The 26,094-nt window shown below is 45.1% G+C and overlaps 1 protein-coding gene across 1 annotated transcript; it reads right to left on the bottom strand.

The window, feature by feature from the left end:
• Positions 1-766: 766 nt before the first annotated feature.
• Positions 767-26,091, bottom strand: LOC138947266 (eIF5-mimic protein 2-like). Its single transcript, XM_070318707.1, has 13 exons — positions 25,993-26,091; positions 24,459-24,526; positions 23,836-23,918; positions 23,176-23,269; positions 22,662-22,774; positions 22,167-22,232; positions 20,742-20,877; positions 19,388-19,497; positions 11,189-11,359; positions 4,285-4,350; positions 3,527-3,746; positions 2,819-2,941; positions 767-1,544 (listed from the first exon to the last, which is right to left on the bottom strand). Exons 2-13 carry the CDS (start codon positions 24,517-24,519, stop codon positions 1,519-1,521), a joined length of 1,269 nt encoding a protein of 422 aa, XP_070174808.1. The 5' UTR covers positions 24,520-24,526; positions 25,993-26,091; the 3' UTR covers positions 767-1,518.
• Between the last annotated feature and the right edge of the window lie 3 nt (positions 26,092-26,094).

Here is a 26,094-nt window from a genome sequence, read left to right as displayed (position 1 = left end):
CCCTAACCCAACAATTTTAATCAGAGAGAGAGAGAGAGAGAGAGAGAGAGAGAGAGAGAGAGAGAGAGAGAGAGAGAGAGAGAGAGAGAGAGAAAGCACACGCACTCAAGCATGTTCAGACCTTGAGTCAAGGCCCTTAGAAGTATGTAAAGTTTCAAATCTGTAGCTTCAAAGCTTTTAAGAAATCGACAATTTTCCTTACCCAAACATGACGAGGGTCAACCAGATATAAGTCTTTCTTTCTTTATTTATTTTGTGTTTAACGTCGTTTTCAACCGTTCAAGGTCTTCGTGTCCTGAGATCTTATACCCCCCAAGTGTGTCAAGTTTCAAAGCTTCGTCTAAGCAGGACAGAACCTTGCTCACTATGAAGACTTGATTGCTCATCAAATTTAAAAAAAAGTAATGTTAACTTTTGCAACTTCAGGTGTCTTTTGTGGCAGATTCAAGAGTGAAATTCATAGCAATGTACACAAAAGTGGACATTTCACATGCCAAATGACCACCAAATACTGCTCTAGTGGGTTTTCTATATTTTCAAAAAGCCAAATTCACCATTTCTTTTCATCATGGCAACAAACAACCTAACCCTCAAATTATCATAAAATGCAGTGTATTTGTCTCTGCAATAGTGATCAAGTGAGTTTCAACCAGTGATCTTAAAGTAGCGTATGAATTTTGAACATGCGTGTGCCTTTCCTAAGAAAGCATCCACTAAAAGCCAGAGAACAAAGCCATTCACATAAACAAACACCACAATTCAAAAATGAAAAATTTCAGGAGTTTAATTCATTATTTCTAAAAGTTATCGCTGCAAAAAACAAACAAGTGACCACAGCGTGGTGAGTAGACAAAAAAACTGAGAAAAAACACCCCTGGAATCAGTCATATACATGGCGACTGCGCACGAACACACACAAGAGATACTCCTACAGACATAAGTTGGATCTTCTGCATGATTCAAATCAACGAACTACAACGTTCATTTTCATTCAACCACAGCTTAGCTAAATTCATCGTGAGAGAATAATGTACATCAACAAAGTGAAGACGGGAACTTCAACAGACAAACAAACACAGACAGTGGGTTTCAAAAGAAACTTGTTCAACGTAAACCATCTTCCAATGATCATAGAATAATACATTCTGAAAGGGGTAGAGGGAATGGGCCAATTTTTGATGAAGATACAAAGTCCCTGAAGCTATGAGTCTTCGGTAATTTGAAACATAGGACATGCTACTCCCTTATATCAGCATATAACTATAAATAAATGACAGGCGCTTCTCAAAACAATGGTGGGAGTAATTCATGCATTCAGTGTGTTAAGTTCAATTGAGTTGCGAGTTCACCATAAAAAAAAAAACGGAAAAAAAACAAGACACTCATTGCAACGGACAGTTTGATATCATGGTCTCTGTCCCTGGGGAAAAAGGACAGATGAAGAAGAAGAGATGTGAAGATCGATGCCAAGGAGAGGAGAGACATCTTGACCTGAATAGCTGCTGTGTGACACTTGAACTAAGCCTCTTCTTCCTCGTCGGACTCTGCACACAGAAAGACATTTTTTTTGTAAGAAAACATTATACTGAAACAAAGTAATAAACTGAAACATAGTAATCAACAATAAACTTTGATTGGCAACTACTTATGTACTCTGAAAATGGTAATTTAAACACACTGATAAAAGCATGACAGCCAGCACAACTTTACAGAGCGACCAAAATAATGCCGAATTGGACAGTTTTGCCAAAAAAATTATGTGGTAAGTGCATGCATGCTTTAACTTTTCACAAAATGCCTGGATTGACTAATGCTGCAGACATAACCCACATGCACCAAGAAATGGAACAAGTATCCACCGAGTGCATCGCAGTCCCCCCCCCCCCCCCCCCCACCCCCCCCCCACCCCCCCCCCCACCCCCCCCACCCCCCCCCCCCACCCCCCCCCCCCCACAATACCCTTCTTTTGCATAACCCCTTAATATTTCAAAACCAGGTATGAGAGCTGAGAAAATGGAAAGTCAGGAGAAAAACTAGTGGTCCAGGAGGCTGTTGGACTGGGTGGCCGAGTGGTAACGCACTTGCGCTCGGAAGCGAGAGGTTGCGAGTTCGACCCTGGGTCAGGGCGTTAGCAATTTTCTCACCCCTTTCCTAACCTAGGTGGTGGGTTCAAGTGCTAGTCTTTCGGATGAGACGAAAAACCGAGGTCCCTTCGTGTACACTGCATTGGGGTGTGCATGTTAAAGATCCCACAATTGACAAAAGGGTCTTTCCTGGCAAAATTGTATAGGCATAGATAAAAATGTCCACCAAAATATCAGTGTGACTTGGAATAATAGGCAGTGAAAAGTAGGATATGCGCCGAAATGGCTGCGATCTGCTGGCCGATGTGAATGCGTGATGTATTGTGTAAAAAAATTCCATCTCACACGGCATAAATAAATCCCTGCGCCTTGAATATGTGCGCGATATAAATTGCATAAAATAAAAAAATAAAAAATCCCTGCGCTTAGAACTGTACCCACAGAATACGCGCGATATAAGCCTCATATTGATTGATTGACTGTAAGGTATTTTGCGTGTTCAAGGAGCACCGTCTCTGTTTGGGGTCAAGAAGATGAAGCCCCACAAAGGAGAAATATTTTACTGATTTTAGGCACAATTGGGAGCCACTAAATGCAAGCAAATGCACACACAATTGTTTTTGCACATTTCTTTTTTCAACATTCAACCACTTATCCAGCAACTATTCTTTAAATCTGGAATGCTCTGTGAACTTTCACCCCTTCCAAATTGCAGAGAGGGTACATGAACTCACCCTCCTCGGCCTTCTCGAGCCACTCGACGAAGGACTTCATCTGGTCGAGGAAGACGCTCTTGCCCTTTGGGCTGTGGGCCTGCTTGTACCAGCGCACGATGGTGTCCTCACTCAGCACATCAGCTGCAACAGACAACACCGCATGCTTATTACACAAGGACTCACTTTTATTTGGAAATAGCAGACATGTTTACCCCCAAAACTTGACAAGAGTAATGGTCAAGTCAAAAAAGAGTAATCTGATGAACAAATAGTAGCTCCAGAGTTACAAATGCCAGCATTAGCAACATAAACCTAAGTTAAGAGCACATTTGAAAATCGTAATCTAGACTCAAATGGAGAATATTTTCCCAAAATCCTACAAAAAATAGTTATAAATTACTCCAAAACAGTAAAGGTAAACAGGTCTGCAATAGCAAAACCTGGGCCTTAACACTGTATCTTCTTTTTAGTTTACAATGCTGTAGTAGATCCCAGATCCGATGGGTAACTTCCCTTACCGAACCATACAACGTTCCCTTTATTTTCCCCTCTTTTTCTTTCCGTTTTACTTTTCTTAATACCGAGAATGTTTAAAAACAACATATCACAATTCCCCCTGTAAAGTGTTCATGCATGCTTTTATATCGCTAACTCTCACCTTCGCCACTAACAAAACCATGACAAAGCCAAGCAACCAACGAACACAGCCAAGCAATCTGTACTCACTCTTGTACAGCATGATGATGATCTTCTGGAAGGACTTGAGGAAGTTCATGTTCTCGTAGCAGAACTCCTGGACGCGCAGCATGAGGGACAGCTCCGCCTTGGCCGACTTGGCAGAGTCAGCCAGCAGGGGTGTGTAGACACGCAGATGTTTCATGGCCTGCTCCGCCACCAGGTCCTCCTTCTTGTTCCACTCCACCGCCATCATCACCGTGTTCCAGATCTGACACGAGTTGGGTTATCATTCAGGTGTTATAACATGAAGAAACGTCATCATCACCGTGTTCCAGATCTGACACGAGTCGGGTTATCATTCAGGTGTTCAAACATCAAAAAGTGTCATCAGAAATCATAGGTTCAAAACTTTACCCACACAGACATAACTGGACATTTCCAAATATTTGAGCAAAGTTTCATGGCTGTCTACACAAATCATGACTGAAAGTTGTGCTGTATGTCCACCATACATGTCAAATTATGTTATTCTACAACTTTAACTAGATATCAAATAAGTATTCACTACTGTACATCCGAGCCTTTGTTGGTGCAGTTACCATGACAAAGGGATTTTTTTGTGGTCAGACTCAAAATTTCTTCTTGTCAGCAAAGATTGCGATTTTTTTAGAGTGGCTAGAACGATCGCTGGTCTGAGGATATAAGCAGTCTATTTCTTATAACTTTCAGAAACCTGTATCGATGATACACCAAGGATTTTCACCCAAAAAGGTGATTACTTTTGCACACACAACATTCATACTTACTGTGATGGTAACCTCCGTCTCCGACATGCCTTGCTTTTGAATCAGGTCCTGACAAAACTCTAACATCTGAAACACCACAAACAGGACATACATCAACAGCCATAATCGAAAATTTCAAAACTAAATTTTCATTTAATTAATATACTTACTCAACTCACATAAATGGCATTAACTTCAGTTCATTGCTAAGATATTGAAGTAGTACTCGACCCTGGTAAGGGGGGAAGTAACTCCCTAAGAAAAACAATCCGTAGTCAAGGACGGGAGTCACCTCCCCTACCGGTAACCCGCACATGCGCGGTCCTGCTACCGGCCGTCATTCCCCCACGGAAACACACACCTGTAACACATATAATGTTAGCGGGGATGGATGGGAGGGTATAAACGATGTGAGTTGAGTAAGTATATTAATTAAATGAAAATTTAGTTTTGAAATTTTCGATTCAATCACATATTCTTACCTCAACTCACATAAATGGCAGATTGCACATAAAGGCGGTGGGATACTCACATTAATCTCTTGGAAGTATCTGGCCTGCGGCAACCATAGCTGGGAGGCAGTTGGTACCGTCCGGGTAAGTGCTGGCAATGCCCCGGAGGTAGTAGCTGAGGAAGACATCATGAGTCGTCCAGTATGCAGCTTTGAGGACGTCTGACATCCTTCCAGACTTGAGGACAGCTAAGGAAGTTGCCCACGCTCAAGCCTCGTGCATACGAGGTGATCGAGGAGGAAGGACTGACTGCCCCCCCCCCTTTTTGTGTCTGCCACCACTGATAAGCATGCCTTATAAGTGTGGAAGACCATCTGGAAAGCGTGGTTTTTGCAAAGTCTTTATTTCGGGCTGAAATGATCGAAATAAACAACAACTTCGGAGCTGATGCTCGAAACGGAGCGGTGCGCGACAAGTAAGCCTTAAGCGCGCGTACCGGGCAGTTAGAAAAATCCGGATCGCCGGGGGCTAAAAATGTCCCGGAGAGGCCGAATGGAAATGATCGGTGAAAGTGGACCAGGTTTTTGATTCTTGGCGAGAAAATCGGGACGGACACGCAGTGAAACCGAGCCGTCTCTTCCGAAAGTGATATCCCGGTCTAGGCCTGAGAGGCCGTGGATCTCACTGCCCCTCCGCGCGGAAGCGAGCAGTATGAGCATGGGAGTTTTGCGCGTAAGGTCAGAGAGACTAGCGTCTTGTAAAGGTTCAAAAGCACTAGAACGGAGAAATTCGAGTACTAGAAGAACGTCCCAAGCCGGGACAGAAGTTCTCTCCGTTGCAGAACTGAGGGCCGCGTCCTTTAGCACACTCGCGATAACTCCCCCGAGGGAGATGGAGCGTCCAAGTTGCTTAAAAGTAACAGAGATGGCTGAGCGGCGAGCGCGCAAAGCGGACGCGGCGCGTCCCCGAGCGGAGAGCCATGCCAGATGGTTTGCGACCTGCATTGATCGCAGGGCGACCGGGACAACATTATTAGCCGCAAACCATCGAGTCCGAGCCAGCCAGTGTGACTAGTAGACAGAGGAGGTGGCCTGTGAGCCTTTCTGGCCTAAGTCCAAAAGCGAAAACGGAGGCGCCTGAGCACCCCAGTGATCTCCGAACCCTCTCCAGGCGTGAGGATCCAGGCCCTCGGGGCGATGTGCAGAGTCCCCGTTCTGGGCTGGAAAAGCTCCCCTCGCCGGCGGCCGAGCGGGATTGGCGGGCCGCTGGTGAGCCGCATGGGGTCCGGGAACTAATGCTGACTGGGCCAGCGCGGTGCCACGAGAAGGAGATGAAGCCGCTCCAAGTCGGCTTTAGGCTGAACCCTTCCGATGAGTGGAGTGGGAGGGAAGGCGTAAGCCTCTAGCCCTGCCCAGCTGATCGTCATCGTGTCGATTTGTCAAGCTTCCGGGCCCGGAAACAGACACAACGATCGGGAGGCGACGTGAAAATCTCGTGGCAAAAAGGACGACCATCGGACGCTCTACCTGCGCCCAAAGAAGGAGGAGCGCCTGATGGGTGATGGTCCACTCCGTGTGGAGGATCTGGAAGGAACGGCTGATGACGTCGGCAAGGACGTTCAGGCAGCCGGGCAGATAGCGAGCCGAGATCAGGATCTAAGAGAGAGTCTCGCATGCTCGGCTGGACCACAGCCGAGATCGGGACCCGCCCTGTTTGTTGGAATAAGCAGAGACCGCCGTGTTGTCGTAAAGAAACAACAAATGGGTGCACTGGAAAGCGGAGAGAAAGTGATGAAACAGAAGCCAAGGAGTGTTCATCCACTGAGGCGTGGTCTGCTGCGACCAGACCCCGAAAACGGAACTGAGACGTCCCAGCCGTGTGACGTCGGATTCCAGACTGGACTGAGCGCCGCCTGAAAAGGGCGCGCCTGCAGTTTGTATAAACGACGTTGAGTTGGACGGACTGCCCACTCCCGTGAATCGAACACCATGCCTTGGTGCAACACCCCGGGGACAACCAAAATTGTGCCGTAAAGTCCCAAGAAGGGGTGGCCGAGAAACTCCTCTATAGCCTGCTTCCGCAGAAAGAGAAGGATTTCCGCCTGTAAAGTCTCCTGAGCGTCTGGGCTGACCGGAAACCGGAAGTTGGCCGGCGCCCTGGACGAAGGGGCTTTGCCTTCCTGCCAAGGAAGGCGGAACCCCGATCGAATCACCCCCATGCTCCATAGGCTGCTTGTCCGAGACAGCCAAGCTGTCAGGACCCGGAAGAGGCCGCCTGCTACCAAAAGGGTAGAGGCTGGGGGGGGTGACTGGATCGGGGGTGGCTCATTGGGGGTTGGGCTTGCGCCCAGACCCCCGCTTCCCGAAGGAAGGTTTACGCTGGTAAGGACGGGACCGTGACCCACCCCTACCTGCGCGAGACGACTGCTGCCCAGAAGAGCTGTCTGGCGCTGACGTAGAACTCCGTGGTTTGTTGCCGTGCTGCTTAAGAGCGAGTTCCGTCAGTTGCACCACAAGTTGGTCACGAGTTTCCTCAGTTTGCTGCCGAAGGGCATCCAAAGAGCGAGACCCCAGCAACGCACCCTCTGAAAAGGGAGAGACTCTCAAAGAGTCTATGGTGGCCTTATCCGTCAGGCGAGAGCCGTTAAGAAAAGCCTCGCGCCTCCAGAACACCACCTGAGAGTAGAGCCGAGCAGCAAGCGTCATCTGACTGTCAGTGACCTTCGCAAGCGCCGCCAGGAGCATGGCAGCATCAGCCTCAATAGCATCGTCACGAAACCTAAAAGGCTCGATGGACGAAGCGATGGCTCTCGTGAGAGACCGGATGAGCGTTTCCGCTAAAGAGGTCAGTTCAAGGGAAGAACGCCCGCTTTCCTCCAGCCCGAGTAGACTCTGTTCCGTACAAACGGAAGTCCTATCTCGGCTATAACCATCCTGCCGCAAGCGAGCCAGTTCCGGAGTCACCGGAAGTGGAGCTGTGGGCAGCGAAAAAGAGGAGAGAAGAGAATGTGGCCTGCTAGGCAGCCGCGATCTTCTTGAGTTGGCTGGGAGGCCGCCGCCTGCCTGAGCCGAGGTTAACCAAGGCTGGGCAGAAGGGGGGGCTTCCCCATGAGCAGCCAAAAGAGGGTAGGGTGTGTTAGCGTCCGCCAACACCTGAGCCATCACAAACGGGACGGAAGGAGATTCCATGAAACGGAACTTCGCCCTCGTGTCCCCCGCGCCCGCAAAGTCTGCCAAAGCAGAAGGAGGGGGTGCGACAACAGTAGAGTCGGCGGAGACACCCTCAGGGAAGTACCGTGAGGTTATCTCCGCAGCCAACTCCAGAGTAGGGCCCAGCTTATTGGGAATCCGTAAGGGGGTAACGGATTCGGAACGATCCTCATCCCCTTCCTGTTCCTCTCCAAAACCTTCCTGATCTCCATCAGAAGGAGGGTCCGGTAAACCGGAAACCCACCCGTCCACGGAAGCGGAAGTGGCTAGAGTCGGTTGAACAATAGACGGAAGCGCCGCAAACTGTCCACCAACAGCACCGCCGACAACCGGAACCGCCGCGGCGGAACCGGAAGTCGGGGCCGGAAGTCGATGCGTAACCAGGGACGGGATAGCAGGGACACTGCCACCGGAACCACTAGCCCGCTGTCCTCCACCGGAAGTGCCTGCCACAGCACAACCGGAAGTCGAGGACGACAATCCGCGGGCAGGCCCGACCGGAAGCCCCGAGGGGCAACCAGAGGAGCCTACCCCCTGCGAACTCCAACCAGGAACGGCGGCAGCCGAACCAAGAGCTACAGGTCGATGACCGCCGACAGAATCTTGTAGGCCAGAGCTGGGCAAACAAGACGCTGCTGCCTGCCCCCCAGAGGCCGGGACAGCCGAAACTGATCCCAGGGGGGCAGGCTGGCGCGCTACGCCGCTCCCTAGCGCACCCGCCACGTGATGGACGGTGTACTGCCGGGGAGGAGCCGTCTGCGAACCCGGCAACGCAAGAGCGTAACCCAGGCCCGCAGGCAAGTGTGAGCCCCCAAAAAGATGGGGACTCCCACAAACGCCGCCCAACGCCGAAGCGCTGGAACCGGGCGGCGCTAAGGCCGCGAACCCCCCTGACAAGGCAGGGGAATCCGCAACCGAACCAGAAAAATCCGGCCCGAGATCGGCCGACGTGATCGTCGCGGACGGCCGCAGCCTAGAAAGAGAAGCCACCCCCCCCACGCCAGGCGGGAGGGGAGCGACAGGCCTTTCCGCCGAATGTAAGGCAACTAGGTCATGTTTCAGAGTTGCGAACATAGCCAGAATTTCTTCCCGCGACACGGACTCGCTAGACCGTGGCGTCTGCGAGCGCGAGAGAGGAGAAGAAGAACGTTCCCGCGTAGGGAAAACCGGTGACGTAGAGTCGAGCGAAACCCGTTCTGTCTTCTTAGTCACCGGGTCCGTAACCAGAATTAAAGAAGTAGGCTGTGAAGAAGCCACAGAGGCACGCGTCTTTGATTTAGACTTAGACTTGTCTTTATCCTTCTCTTTTCCCGGTGAAGAGAGTAGGGAAACAAGTTTGCCCTTGCTTTTTGAGTTTTTGTCCGCCATTTGCAATATCAAACACGCGCACGTGGAGATGAATTACAACAGCGAAAATACTCAAACGAACGAAAATACTCGAACGAACGCAGCGAAGAGATAGTGAAACGATCTTACCTAAAGATAGCAACGCAAAGACCAGGGTCAAATGGCCTTCCACGAAGGCCAAGGCAAAAAATATGCCGGAGTACCACAACACGTCTGTGCAGGAGTGTTGAAGTGGGTGGAATGACGGCCGGTAGCAGGACCGCGCATGTGCGGGTTACCGGTAGGGGAGGTGACTCCCGTCCTTGACTACGGATTGTTTTTCTTAGGGAGTTACTTCCCCCCTTACCAGGGTCGAGTACTACTTCAATATCTTAGCAATGAACTGAAGTTAATGCCATTTATGTGAGTTGAGGTAAGAATATGTGATTGAATACAGATGACAGATAAATTCTCCACAATCATCCAATGAACAGAATAATGCACAAGGAGTGCCCACAAGCAGGGCGGGTACATAACCCTGAAACTTCTCTTTGCTGAAGTGAGGTAATGCACAGCAGACCTTCCTGTGTATATGATTCAACTCCAGGCCTTGACATTAACTTTTCTGACAACTTGCCTCTCGGGCAAGTACACATCAAAACTACTTGCCCCATTTTTATTTTACTTGCCACAATAAACTAAATAGAGAATGAGATATAAAACAATAAAACGGAGTAACGCAAACAGTAACACACTGACTCTTTTGCTCAAAGATGTTTTGCAAGCATTTCTTTCTTACAACTAATTGAAAACAACACAACATGTAAACGTTAAAATCCTTTCCTTGCAGAACATCAGACACTTTTCGTCGTCGTATTTTACCAACGGGAATTCCGTAAGCCAAGATGAGAGAAATTTCCGGTCACGACAGGCCTCGAATGCCTTCTTCTGGGATTTTCGTTTCGAACCATCGTCTGTGTCATCTACACCGCGCTTTGAAGTTGTTAAAAAGGAAACATCGACGACTGCGAAGCCATTTTGAACTGTGCTTCTCAGTTTTCAGATAGCTCTTCATTGATTGGCTCTTAGCCGTGACCTAAACCAATGAGAAGCCGCGTTAGATTAAAGAAATGTCACCAAATCGGAAATTCCTGAATGGGGTGAATACATGAACGAAAGCATTTCCGGTTAGCAGAAGCGATCGATAACATTGGGGGAAACATTGGAAGAGTCTTGTTCTTCGGAAGTTTGGTCCTTTGTACGCCAAGGTATTTGAATACATTTTAATTTTCACTGACATATTGTCACTTGCCCCGTCGGGCAGCTGGTCATAAGGTTTACTTGCCCGACAGGTTCAAACGCTTGCCCCGGGCTGTCGGGCATTCGTTATTGTCGAGCCCTGGACTCACAACCTCAGATCTGGTAAGGGCGCCGCATGGGATAAGAATACTCCTCCACATTGACACATGCCAACAATCAGCGCCCCTTGAGTGCTTTATGGGCAGCAGCAATTTTTTTGATGAGTTAATATCTCAGACACTAGTGGCAATCTGTGAAATTGATTCATAAACGAATTATCATTCTCCATCAAAAGCAGTCAGTCTAGGGGATGTTGTTACTAATCCACACGTATAGGACTAATGTCCTTAGTTATACGGCATGGATAGGACATTTGACCGCTGTAAGAAATTTTAATAGGACTTAATAATTTTGTTTACAAAACGCACTCCCTGTAACGGCCCCAGAATCGTGTACATGCACATGCACACACCCACACCCACATACCCACAGACACCCACACACACACACAGACACACACACAAAGCATGCAGATATATATACGCACTCGAGACATTTTCCTTTTACACTATTTTCACATGTGGCACAATGTTCTTTGCACCTGTGCGCACACATATAAATAAATCACATGCTACTCACATCAGCAACAGGACTCTCATTAGTGATCATCTCAGACAGCAATTCCTGCGCCTCTTTCTTGGCCTTGCTTGCTTGGGAAGACATCTGCATGTCAGCGATGGCGCCCAGGCCTTTTTCCCGGAAGTATGTGCAGTATGTCTCTTTGTTCCGCTTGTTCAGTGGAAGCAGCTCCTACAAACCACAGGCATTTTTCAACTTAAAAGTTGGGTAAGGCAAAAAAAAAAAAAAAGGTCTGTTTACGGTAACATAGGCCCAAAAAATAGGGTCGGTAGGTCGGGATTGTTTTTTTTCTTCCCTCCAAAAAACCATATTTTTACGTTATTTTGCAAAAAAACCAAGATTTTTTTTTCCCCAAATGCCAAAAAAAAGTCTAGGGTCGCGCGAAAAAAATAGGGTCGGTCGGGTTACCGTAAACAGACCTTTTTTTTTTTTGGCCTAAACGCCATCTGTTGTTGTTTCATAGTCATACATACACCAGTATTGATCCTAAACATAGAACTTTAATTGCATTAAAACACATTTTGGGGTGTGAAATTAACATTGGGGTTGAAAGCACTGTCACCTCCAAAGGTTCAACCTGTGAAATCATAGAAAGACCTTCCGTGATCACAGCCAACAAAAATAAAGTTTCAACACAACTACTACTACCAAGGGAAGTAACCATACAACATCAAACACAAAGCATCCTTCAACTGTGCTGAAAAGCCTGAGCTACCTTATGGCTAGTTCCTGGGGAACAACAAATTTACCAGTCATAGAAGCGTGGGAAGGAAGTGTATCAGGCATGAAAACTGAAAAAATATAAAATACTGAAAACAAAATTCGAAGGTGCGTAGCGCCAAGTTTCGCAGGCGCGAAGCGCCAAGTTTCGCAGGCGCAAAGCGCCAAGACTTCTAGGGGGGTCCGGGGGCATGCCCCCCCGGACAAAAATTTTTTCAAGGGTGCAATTTGGTGCAATCTGGGGCTATCTGAGCCTTAAAATTGGATTTAAACATGGCCCCAAAACTATTTTACTATAACTATGACTAGGAAAAAAAAAAAAAAAAAAAAAAAAAAAAAACATTTAAAAAAAAAAAAAAGGTAAAATACGGAAAATAAAAAAAGATACGGTTTATTTTTTTCAAAAATACGGAAAATACGGAGAATTTTCATGCCTGTGTATCACTGAAGCTTGTGATAAACACACAAAGCCCTTCGCATGGTAATAAAAACTTTCAGTGATAAGGATCATGTCGACGGTTATGCTTGTGGTAAATTTCGTGTTTTCTGGGAACTTTCAGTGATATGGATCATACCAACGGTTCTGCTTGTGGTAAATTTCTTGTTTCCTGGGAACACAGCCAGAAGGGAGCTCGGGCTTTCACGCTACAGGAACATGTGACAAAGTTTTAACCGCATACATTCTTTTTTTTTTTCGTTCATGGCTGAAGAACTTGTGTCTTGTATGAGTGGGATTTTGCGTGTATGGCCGTATTTCTTTCGAATACATCACCTCAATTTAACTAATAGGAGTTACCTTACTTACGAGTGCTAGACTGAGAAGCGTCCTATGTTACCAGTACTAGACTGTAAACAAGGTCGCTAACTCTAGATTTCCGTCGGTATACCATTTAGGGGAGTAGTCTCCCTTTGTCGGTAGTACCTCTCTGCGCATGTGCCAATGCCCATAATCCCCAGTTTCAATTTCTTGCTACGGGGAGCTAGACGTGTATTTAGACCTTTCCCGTCTAAGAAGACTTCCTTCACAGGAACTACAACATTCACCTTCAATCACGGTTTGGGCTTTCCTTTTTAAGGGCGATTACTACGCCCGTATACATTCAATGATTCATCACGTTGAACAACGTAACGAACCGTGAAAATGAAAGTGAAACGGCTTAAAAATGTAACAAAGTTACTTGGTCATAAGTAGAAGGTACTTCAATCATCAATGATACCTTGTTGACACACAGAGCCTAACAGGCTCCGTTACTTGTCTTTTTTAACTAGTGAACATGCAATTGGACGACAACTATTCTTTACTCAGTCGTTACGAATGTCGAACAGATATTTACAGCGGTTGGACCGGTTTCATTGGCGCAATAGAACTCCGCGAACGATAACTTACCTTGCCGCTTTCAATGGAAAGCAACGGCAGGTCACCCTACACATCAATGTAGGAATACGAACAAGACCTTCAACTTCGAAATTACCCGGAAGTTTTTTGCGTTTTAACAGCTTTTTATCGACTACAGCGAGGTTTACCATGCGCGTTATCCCGACCGGAAGCGCATTTCTGATCCGAATGTTTAGGCGTACAAAGTACCGAGCGCCCGCGAAGGTTACATACGGCGTATGAATACTTCTGTCATTACAAACTGCGATGACTCTTGCGGGCAGCGTAGATACGGAACGCAGTACGCTTGAACGCTGATTAAACTGAAGGCACAGAGCGCCCGCGAATGTTACATATGGCGTATGAATACTTCGGTCATTGCAAACTGCGATGACTTTTGCGGGCAGCGTAGATACGGACCGCAGTACGCTTGAACGCTGATAGAACTGAAAGCGGGTTGTATCGAAGAATAACAACAACAAACCTCGCCCGCTTGAAAAGAAAACCAAACACTGAGATTGAGATATGCGCCTCCGGGAATATTACGGAGGGAACTTCCTTTACTCTCAGAGAAAGGCAAGTAATTCTCTCTCCTATGTTTCTGGGAAACGATGTTTTCTGCGGTTGGCAGATTATGGTTTTGGTATTTTGATCAGATGATCATGGTGGACTCACAGAGACCACATGGTGGTACTTCTTCAAATTGGATAAAGAATACTTTCCTTGCCAACTTAACTGGATTAACTTGTAAACTTGTATGCGTGCATACATACACATTATATATATATATAATATATATTTTATATATATATATATATATTCTGATGTTTTATATATATATAAATATATATTTAAAAAAAAAAAAAATTAAAAAAAAATAAAAAATAAAAAATTTAAAAATTAAAATTTTTTTAGATTGACAAGGAAGAATTAAAGTGTATGCAAACACAGATGGGACATCTTTATTGGGATATAATCCTTTTTTTTTCTTGGCAAAGGGTATCAAAGAAGTCAGTTGATGTTACAAATTCCATTTTCATGGAGTGTTTAAATCAGCTATCTGAGTGGTAAAAGATTTAACTTATGGATAAACTCAAGTGTTTACACTTTGAGATTTACACTCAGCTAAAATCTGTTGATACCACAGTGCCAGGAGACAGCTCTTCAAATTCAATTAGAACAGGCACACATATATACTTATGTTCTGTTCCAGTGCACAATTGATGTACATTACACTTGAATGACATGTTATGAATAATATACAGTTGAAACCATGCCTTAGGGGCATGAATAAACTTGGTTGTTAACACATGAGTATTACACTCAGCTGAGTTTTCACAACATGCAAGATCGAGCAAGGCTCTGAATAATACTCACAGGGGAGCTTCCTATAATGTTGTCATGCCTCTACTTATTCCTGGTTCGTAGGCAAAACCTAAGCCTTTGACCTTTAACAAGGCCACATCTCTACTGTTGTCACCTAATCCTACGACTAGGTTCTCAGAAGTAGACAACAGGACCTAACAATAAGAGGCCGCCCTTAAATAACACTGGCTCTAGTCAGGTTCATACAAGGGATACAATGTTTATCATTTCATATTATGGAAAATATAACATATTTGCTAAACGGATGTTGTTACAACACACAATTAACTATGCCTCCTAGACAGAGCGGCTACTCTCATGAGAAAGGTACTGGATAAACTCTTGGCACATCCATGCCGTTATCAGTACGAGGGGGAATTAAGTCATTTTGACATGTATTTTTATATACGTAGACATTATCAAACAGACAATGTCGGCGCTCTGGGGGAATACCTCCAGTAAGCACAGGAAGAGACAGGCTTCCTTTTCGCCCTGATAACTCCCAGGATCGTTGCGACAGCTTATGACAGACCCTCCAGCTGTCAGGCAAGACGTCCACTGGGCGTAACATGAGTAGAATCTCCCTGAGGTAGCTACAGCCTCGTCTGCAACCTCTCCCTTGAGGTGACCCCGAAACACGGCGGTTGACAGGACTGGGCCCCTCCCACCACTTTCTTTGCCAGGGTTCCCCATCATGATGGTGGCTTCATGCATTTTGACTACCAGTATTCAGTGCTGCAAACTGCCTGTAGCGATGCTTCAGCACCGGAAGGACAGCTCCCGCCCCCCATTGCCTGTCTACCACCTCCTGACGGACTGAGGAAGACCTAATGTTTAACGCTCTTGGAACTAGACCAACACTTCACGCCTGACCATATTCAGCAGTGCCCGGCTACACAGAAGTCTGGGAGTGTGAGGAGAATGCCTAGAGCCTCCTAGTTATCTTCATCACCTGGAATGGAGAGCTAATGGTTAGAGGCTACAACCTTCACACCGGGGAGCCGCCCTACCAGTAACAAGATGGCACCTGCAATCTGCATACAGATCACCAGTCAAACAGCGGTGGACAACTGAACAGGGTATAGTAGTCACATCAGTTTCCATGCATACTGCAAGCTCTTGAGGTCTCTAGATGTCTCCTTCGGATACACAGCTACAAGACAGACACTGCGTACCAAGATAAGAGGAATCAAAGTGTCTCAAGACATTTGCCTGAGGAAACGACTCTGAAGATCACTCACACTTGGAGTGGAGCTTGTTCAACAGGGTAACAGGCCCAAGAATCTTGCCATACAAGCGTCGGGCAACACGGGTGAGCATGTTCAGGCTACATCACAAGGCGGGGAGCTGTTGGAGATAACGCAGAGACGGGGGAAGAAGTGCTCTGAGATCGTCAAGTACAGAATGCTTTCATGACCTGTGGACGGACTCAGCGTAACAACTTGTAAGAGTTGCCCCTTCTTCCTGAATGTCATCTGACACCCGCATCAGCCATGGGATGATGATAGAAATGTCAGATTGTACAGTCGACACTCAACAGAGGATGTCCGACACCTGTAACAGGTCACATCTCGACTGATAATGGTAACAACTCTGGCAGAAGCATCAACAAGAGAGATGACAGTAGACGTCCTAGAGAAGGGATGGGCCGTTTAAGATCACTGGGCAGGTGCCCCTGAGATGATCAGCAGCTTTTGGAAGACAACCTACCCCAGGGTCAGGCAGTCCTTAGGCTACAAAACCTCATGGTTATCATCCTTGGACCAAGTCAAGAACCGCCCTGATATGGCGCTTCGTGGTCGGCTGGGCGTTAAGCAAACAAACAAACCAAGTCAAGGCAAAACCCTTCAACAGGGACAGCACTCAACCTACGTCATGCTTCAGAGACGGACAGACTTGACTAAAGAGGGAATGTCTCCCGAGGTGACTCCGCCCGTTTTTCCTTGGACTTTCCAGGAAGGACACTGAGAGATAGTCTGAGGTCTGGCCAGCCATCCGCACTATGAGATCCATGGGCCAGATTTCATAGATCAAGGAGGACCTCTCAGCCCATGCGGATTGATTAGTGCTGCCAGACATCTTGGACTGGGTAAACCATACGTCCATCCATCATTGAGTCAAATTTTCCTGGAACAAGAAGAGCTTCCTCTACCTTTAGGGGTATTGGGTACGGCCACAGACACACTTGGATTTGGGAAGGCTCAGCCACCCCTTCCAACCGAACCTTGAATTGGACAAGCTTCGTTTGCCTCTTACAACTAGCGCTCTAAGATCCCTGGACCACAGAGATAAGACCTAGAGGTATTCCTCCCCCGAAAGGCATAATGAGTGCGGCAATACCTTTGACAGTGGGTGAATGTGTCCATCCCATCCATATGTAGACTCTCAGATGCCTGGACTCAAAAGCTAAAGGAGCTGGAGGAAAGAGACACAGTGAGATCCTAGCAGGAGCTAGGAATACCACACAAGGCTATCTCCCTCGCTCCCAGTCTACGGTGACACAAGGTTATTGGGTGAGTATAAGTTGTGTCACTCTAAGAGCTTGAGGTAGAGACACAGTGAGATCCTAGCTGGAGCCAGGAATACCACACCAGCCTTTTCTCCCTCGCTCGAAGAGCCTGAGGTAGAGACACAGTGAGATCCTAGCTGGAGCCAGGAATACCACACCAGCCTATCTCACTCACTCCCAGTCTACGGCTACGCGTCGTTTTTGGGCGAGAAACGTGGCAACTCGGGTGCTGACTAAGACCTTTGTCAAGTCAGAACTATGCATCAGACCAAGAGAGTACACCTCCTGCCTCAGGCAGGGGCCTGAAAACAACTCTGCATAGTCACCCTAGAGCTCAGCTCCACAAACAGCTGAAGTGCCCCAGAGCTCACAAAGCTATGCTGGTCAGACAATGCAACACTTGCCGCCCACAGCCACGCCTACTGAAAATCCAGATATGGACTTGGGTGATCTAGGCAGAAGTACTACTGAGATCACAACATAAGACATCTTTGTGAGTTCAACTACCAGGGGGCAGAACTTTGCATCAGCCCAAGATAGTGCACCTTCGGCCATAGGCCGGAGAACATCACTGCATAGTCATCTAAGAACTTGTGAGCTCTACAGAAATCTGGAGTGTCCCAGAACCCACAAAACCTATGCTGGGCAGACAACCCAGCAGATGCCACCTACAACCATGTTTACAGAAAACCTAGATCAAGGACCTGGCTGATCAAGCCAGAAAACGGTCCTGCTGAAATCACAAATGGGACCTCTCAGTGAGTTGCATGCCAGGCATGGCACCCTCTTGAGTAAGACAAGAGCGGTCATTCAGCCAATAAGGGCTCAGAGATGCCCATGGTCACTGGGGACCCCCTCACGCTATAAGTGTGGAATTTCAAAGTAAGAAGCAGGTTTTCCCCTTGGGTAAAGGCAATACAGCTGGCTGTCTTTCACTGGCTATTCTAGGACAAATGGTACCTATAACCATTAAGGGTAGGCTTATAGCCCCCACATGCGTTGAGACAGGCACAGGTAAGGTGCAGACAGTGACCGTACTGCTGAGCGCACTTGCGCTTACTTCCTGTCACGCAGGAGGAACAGCTAGTCAGCCTGAATTTACACTGGTATCTGTGCCTACCATCCTCATTAGAGAGGTAAATTCAGAGAGGATATATATATATTCATTCATGCGACTGGCACAATTGTTTGCCATGGAAAGTGGTGCCTCAGACCAGAATTCTACAGGATCTCTGGAAACTCTGTCAATCTCCCTTAAATGGAGGATCAGTCGCAGAGACGCACCTTGGTGATAAGTTCAAGGTATTAGAGGAATTGTTAGCTCTGACCATTCCTCATCTTTTAGGTCGTTCACCTGATCCGCCTGCAGAACTTTACGTTGCTGGGGAGTTGGGTCGCTCAAGGCGCATAATGGCAAGTCATAACCATAACCCAACAGTGATAAAGACAAGTGATCAGAGGAATAGTAACGACCATCGAGTAGAAACCAGCTCTACATTGACAGGTGGGACTTTCTTTCGATTGTCCCTTTCTGGAGCAAGTTGACACAGTGGCAACAATGCAACTTGCCACTCGCCCGACTCAGGATTTCTTGCTTCTCAGTCCGATGATCTATCCTTTTCTTCCCCCGATTTTACAGGGGGGATTCCGGACAAATGGGCTGAGTCGGGTGAGGTGACACTAGATTACCGATCGAAAGTCAACCCTCCAGCCTGTTATCTATTCTCCTATTAGTTAAATTGAGGTGATGTATTCGAAAGAAATATGTATTTTTTACAAGTAAAATGACTATTTCTAAGAATACTCACCTCAATTTAACCAGAGACCCTCCCACCAACCCCGCTATTGACTTAATAGCTTCGAATTGAAACTGGGGATTATGGGCATTGGCACATGCGCAGAGAGGTACTACCGACAAAGGGAGACTACTCCCCTAAATGGTATACCGACGGAAATCTAGAGTTAGCGACCTTGTTTACAGTCTAGTACTGGTAACATAGGACGCTTCTCAGTCTAGCACTCGTAAGTAAGGTAACTCCTATTAGTTAAATTGAGGTGAGTATTCTTAGAAATAGTCATTTTACTTGTAAAAAATACATTTTTCCGGAAAAAAAATCACCCTTAACCCATCAGATATAACTGCGATTCAAACCCCAAACCTGCCACACGGAAGGCTGACGTCTTAACCACTAGGTTACTGCCCCCACTAGCATGCCATGTAAATGCTGACCTGCAGACGAGTGTCGACCTGCATCTTCTTGAGGGCAGAGAACACCTCCCTCACATCCTTCAGAGAGAGCCATTCTTCAAAGATTTCAGCTGCGCTGTCAAGAGAGATGCCTGAAAACAAAACACATCATGGTACAAAGCTGGCAGCTCCAAACTCAGTTTATCACCAAATATACAATATGGGATGTCAACAGAATTTGTAATCTTGAGCAATTCTGCAGGTGGCATTTCTAATTTGGATTTCTTTAAAAAAAGAAAAACTTGAACAAAAAATGGAGACAAAAACCCGTTTCTGCACACTGAAAATGCAGCGAGGACTTGAGAGTTAAATAACAAGTCGCGTAAGGCGAAAATACAATATTTAGTCAAGTAGCTGTCGAACTCACAGAATGAAACTGAACGCAATGCCATTTTACTCGTAGCATCGTCAGGCCACCGCTCATGGCAAAGGCAGTGAAATTGACAAGAAGAGCGGGGTAGTAGTTGCGCTAAGAAGGATAGCACGCTTTTCTGTACCTCTCTTTGTTTTAACTTTCTGAGCGTGTTTTTAATCCAAACATATCATATCTATATGTTTTTGGAATCAGAAACCGACAAGGATTAAGATGAAAGTGTTTTTAAATTGATTTGGACAATTTAATTTTGATAATAATTTTTATATATTTAATTTTCAGAGCTTGTTTTTAATCCGAATATAACATATTTATATGTTTTTGGAATCAGCAAATGATGGAGAATAAGATAAACGTAAATTTGGATCGTTTTATAAATTTTTATTTTTTTTTGCAATTTTCAGATTTTTAATGACCAAAGTCATTAATTAATTTTTAAGCCACCAAGCTGAAATGCAATACCGAAGTCCGGGCTTTGTCGAAGATTACTTGACCAAAATTTCAACCAATTTGGTTGAAAAATGAGGGCGTGACAGTGCCGCCTCAACTTTCACGAAAAGCCGGATATGACGTCATCAAAGACATTTATCAAAAAAATGAAAAAAACCTTCGGGGATTTCATACCCAGGAACTCTCATGTCAAATTTCATAAAGATCGGTCCAGTAGTTTAGTCTGAATCACTCTACACACACACACACAGACACACGCACATACACCACGACCCTCGTTTCGATTCCCCCTCGATGTTAAAATATTTAGTCAAAACTTGACTAAATATAAAAAAGCAGAGAAAATACGGTATGGCCTTAACACTGCTGAATACTAAGACTCCAGAGCCAGTAAAAAAGGTTTCCCCCCTTTTGAAACTGTAAGTTGTCATTGACAAAACTCTGGCAAACAAGTGACTTACAATAAGTCAACATTCTGATGGCTTGGAGCACGAGTTTAACAGAACCTCTCACCTTCCTTGACCAAGTGTTCCTCAAAGAGCGCTGTGAGCACGCGGGCAGAGCAGAGACCGCACGCCAGGAGCTGGCCTGTTATAATGCCCAGCTTCTTCCGCTCATCATCCGTGAACCCCTTCTGGAACACTAGCACCTGCAACATGCATAACACACAGTTGGAATGGTAAGGCTGGAAAGAATAACACAAACATGCAAATAATTCGAAAATTTCTAAGATAAATTTTCATTTAATTAATGTACTTACTCAACTCACATAATTAGCATTAACTTCAGTTTATTGCTTAGGTATTGAAGTAGTACTCTACCCTGGTAAAGGGGGAGGAACTCCCCAAAGAAACCAAAGTCCTTAAGGACAGGAGTTGCCTCCCCTAGCGGCCGCCCGCGCCCTCTATAGGCCGCCCGCGCATGCGCGGATCCCGCCAACAGGCGTCATTCCACCCACTTCAACGCTATTGTTCACACGTGTTGTTGGGACTCTGGTATATTTTCTCGTGGTCTTTTGTGGAAGGCCATCTGTCCTGGTTTTTGCAGCGTTCTGGTAAGATCGTTCCTTTATTCTTTCGACGCGTCCTTCGAATTTCGAGTTCATTTCGAGTTCATTTCGATAATTTACAAATTTCGCTCCGCGATTGTCACCACGTGTCGGCACTTGTTTCAATGGCGGACAAAGCTAAGAGCAAGCCTATCTCTCTCCTCCCTTCTCCAGGGAAGGAGCAAGTCAAATCCAAATCTAAAGCTAAGACTCGCACCTCGAGTTCGCCGGCACCGGCTAAGCCTTCAGCCGTGCAAGAAAAATCCTCCGTGCGGGTGTTCGACCCCGTGTCCAATAAGTCCGCGCGCGTCTCTATCGACTCAACTTCTCATGCACCGGTGTTTTCACCGGTTTCGCGCTCACCGGCTCCTCGCCCTAGCGAGGTCGTAACGCGTGAGGAGATGCTCGCTATGTTTGCCACGCTAAAACAAGATCTGCAGTCGATGCATTCTGCGGATAAAAGCGCGCTTTTCTCGCCGGTCGCTTCCCGCCCTGTCGCGGTTAGCGTCCCGTCACACACAGTTGAATGGTACGGCTGGAAAGGATAAAAGAAACCTGAGTGTGTTAATGAAATGATTGTTTGTGTGTGCACGGACCAGTGCTCAAGTCAGTCAGCAGGTGTGCGTACACTTGGCAGGGCCGAACAAGAAATCAATGCACATCATTTCGCGTGCAACAAAAAAGCTTTCCGTACTATTTTAAAGAACTGCAATACTCAGCAATGAGACTCTGTCACTCAGCAAGTAGTGAAAGACATGTTGCAGTGTGTGTGTCATTTTATGAATCTCGGCACAAAAAAAACAACTCTACCGCTACCTTCAGAATCAGAGCCATGTGTTATAAAAGACAGTAAGTACCAAGAATTTGTCATGGTAAATTTGTCTCCTTACCTTGCGGACTTCCTCTTCAAATGCTTTCTCTAGGTACTTGTATCTGCGGATTAGCTTGTAGAACACCTGTAACAAATGAAAGACAACAGATTGGCAACATTCAGACCAAAAAAATACAATCTGTCGGTCTACATTCCTTTGCAGCTAAAAAAACAAAACAAAAACTACATGCAATCACTTGATCCAAACCTATGTGCTATCAACTGTCTCTAAACACCATCCTAAAACTAATTGCATTTCCACAATATCTTTATCTCTACAGATTACACAAACCATCGTGATAGGTCTGAAGCCAGTGAATTTGTACACTCTGTGCACTGCAAAAAATAGTTTCATCCTGAACTGTAAAGACAGTCCATTTTGAACCACAAAGGCAATGTATTTGCTTGTTTACCAGCCTTCTCCTTCATTCATACACTGGGCTACAAATTCCTTGCTAGTGCATGTATCCTCCCTCTCTAGGCATAATCAGCAAGTACTAACAAAGGTACCCACCTCATAAAAACCTTTGATTTTGTCATGTGTGGCCTCATCACACTTAAAGACGCACACATCTGTCCGGGATGGTTTGGTCGTGTCTCCCTCCTCTACTATAAAACCACCAGGGGCTGCAAAACGAGAAAACCAGATTTAAAGAGATTGTTGACCAGAAAAGAACATACCTCTTTAAAAACCCTAAAACACAAAGTTTGCCCTTTCAACGTTTTGAAACACCTTCCTTTCCAGGCAACCAAGCACTGAGCTATACAGGCTTCAACATAACCATGCATTAGGTGTACACCTGCGCTTGTCAAATTATTTACATCAAATGAAACCTGTGTTAGTGATCATTCTCCGAGTGGGCACGTTTCGTACAAAATGTTTATCTGGAGTCCCAAAGTTCACTACTAGCTGCTTCTAGCATACAATGAAACACAACAAGAAAATAGCCTCCCCTGTCTTTCTCTCTCAAACAACCTTTTCTGCAAACATCCGACCCTTCTTCTACCAGGCTCTAGCATGGCCTTACCCAAAATCCCTCCAGCGAACAGAACGTCGAAGAGAACTTCAGCATAACGCCTGTAGTTGAGGCGAGACCCAGCAACATCCAGAAACTTAGTAACCTGTAATATAACAATAATTACACCTTGATCACACAGTGACAGATACTAAGTGGGAACTGTTTGCTCTCCTTTGTGTGTTAGCGTCACTTGTCATTAGCACCGAAAAGTAGCATTCGTCAAATATTTTCTTCCGCTGTAAGCAATAGCGTTAGCATTTTGTAAAGAACAAAAAGTGAGTGCAATTCACATGGGTCTATCTGGGGCATAAAAAGATGCACTGAATGTTTTCCAGTGCCACCAAAAGCAGGAGATCATTGTTACTCGTCCTCGGTTCTGTTTCATACTTTTTCACATTGTCTGCTGGAATTTCATTCATAGTCACATACACTATTGAATTCACACCCAGTGATCACATCACATGAAAAAACAAAAACAAAATACATACGCATAGCATAGATAAAAAGTTTTAAAAAATTGAGACTAGTTACAGCAGACTTCAGCAGTTCCTAATTTGTGAAAATACTGTTACAAATTCAGCCTTGTCACTGTTTAAGAGTTACTTGGACGGCAGAATACACTGAACATTACAAGCAAGATCCATGTGCCGACCCTGTTTCAGTACAAACCTTTTCTAGATCTCCTCCAGTCTCATTCAGTCCCTGGATGATGGCGTCACGAAAAGAGTGAGGGTCGTACTTTTCTTTTTCATCTGATAAAGAAAAAAAACAAAGATTGTAGACAAAACACAGGAGAGAACTTGTTCTGAAAAGGGTATTGTGCACCTGTTTAACTGAGTGCTTCCTTTGGAGAAAAAAATATTGCACAATATTGCGGAATACATCAAATAGATAATGAGAAGTGTTTTTCATTTTTGAACGTTAGAATTTATTGTGGAAATTTCGTACATGGAGCAAAGAAAAGAATCTCTGCAATATGACATGCATAAAGGCTGAGAGTTGTCATTTCCTCTAGCTTCAAAGTACTTTTCGCAAATTAAAAATAGGCTACGTTCTGTTACTTTTCCCAAATAGGCTACGTTCTGAAATAACTCTGCAAGTGTGAGGGTTTCAACACTTGAATCTGAGGCAAATGGCTATGTTATGGCACTGAATAATGAACTCTGATGTGCCTGTTTTTCTCTAAACCTCTTCAGTGTTTGATTGTTTACTAAATCAATCACTTTTTTCTCTTTTCGTCTTCCATTTAAAGTAAAAGGTTTTCTTGACTAAGCTTACAAAGCTGAACTTACCCCTTTTCCGGGTTTTCAGACGGGTGCCTGATAGTGTTGGTTTTTCTGCCTTCTGACTCATAAAAATTCTGAAATACAACACAAAACTATGTTTGAAAAGTTTGAATAACAAAAAACAATCACAAATGAGAAAAAAAAAACACTCAATCATTTGAACGACTGACATGTCATCTCACTGTTCTCAGCATTCCACCTTTCAACACCTGCACACCTTTTGTTGCAAGGAACAAATGACCAAAGAGTGACAATGACAGTGTTCAGCCAATGTTGCATCAAGTTAAACAAAACATTCAAAGACACACCCAGTGACCCACCCCTGTTGAGGAACCAGGGCATCATTGAAACAGCAGCCATCGACCACCCTTTAGTCTAGATTATTAGAATAAATGGCAAAGAGTGTATTTAATACATGTAATTGTAATAACATTAACACGAACACTCTTGGTTCTTCCACTGGCTATCCAGTGGTGTTCTCAGGCAGTCTTTCTCTTTGGTCACTGACACATACTTTGAATGCATTGTTCTGAAGTCTGGCTGGTAGACCGTCTGATAGTTTGGGCATGTACTGATGTAGCAGGTCTTCTTACTTAACATTTTTTTTGTACGACATTTTCAGTTTCCTCTGTGTGAGCCTGGGAACAACACTGATTATCTCAGACGAGTAGGCTTTTACTCAGAAACAAAGCAGTGACATAGCCAACACTTACAAGTATTAAATAAATGATTAATTATCAACTTATTATTTTAAGTAATTCACTGTTTAGCCTAGTTATTGTAACTTAAAGTTAAAATAAGATTAAGAATTAAAGTGGTTTTTTAAAACACCAGAATTACCTATCTGGGAGAAATGTGGCAATGAAACATTATAGATCTAATGAAGAAGTTTAACTAAAACTACTAGTCTAGTCACTGACATTGAAAAGAAATTTATATTCCATGACAAATAGGTTAAATTTAGAAGTCCTGATGGGCATAAGCAGGTGACCTAATTCTACACCAAGATCTAAAAATAACTCAAGCTTTAGCCTAAGTCACTCAATATCTTGTATTAAATCATGGTTAACATCACATTTTACCTGTCAGGAAGAAAACAAACAGCGATAACAACATGTGATCGAATCCATCAGACAAATGCCAGAAAACGAATGATTCAAAGAAGAAAATCAACCAGGACGCTTGTTTCACAAGTAACCGACGCCATGTTGAGAAACTGAGCTTCAACAAAAACGACCACTTTCCACAACTAATTTCATAACGTCAAAAAACACGAGATTCAGAGACTTTGATGATATGAACTAGTCTATTTTACTGAAATTAATATGACAACTTCGTCAGATGATCCGGAAACATACAAGAAATAAGCCGACTTCACTTTATCAATGCCGGTAGACCAAAAGCAAACATGAAACAACACATGGCCAAGAAAAAATTCGTAAAAATACCATCAAATAATAAGGTCGAAGCTAATCCAACGTCTAATATGTCGACATTACATCCTATTCCACTACCTAACCCAATAACATAATTTACATACCGGAATCTGGCTGTTTTCGGTGAAAAAAAGAGCAGCTACTTGGTGACCAGCTAGCTAAAAGGTGTCGGTGGCGTGAAATGAAGCTAAATTCTCGCCAAATCT

The sequence above is a fragment of the Littorina saxatilis genome, linkage group LG14 (assembly GCF_037325665.1).
Source record: "Littorina saxatilis isolate snail1 linkage group LG14, US_GU_Lsax_2.0, whole genome shotgun sequence".
NCBI classification, from domain to species: Eukaryota; Metazoa; Mollusca; class Gastropoda; order Littorinimorpha; family Littorinidae; genus Littorina; species Littorina saxatilis.
This window is presented reverse-complemented; position numbering and strand designations above follow the sequence as displayed.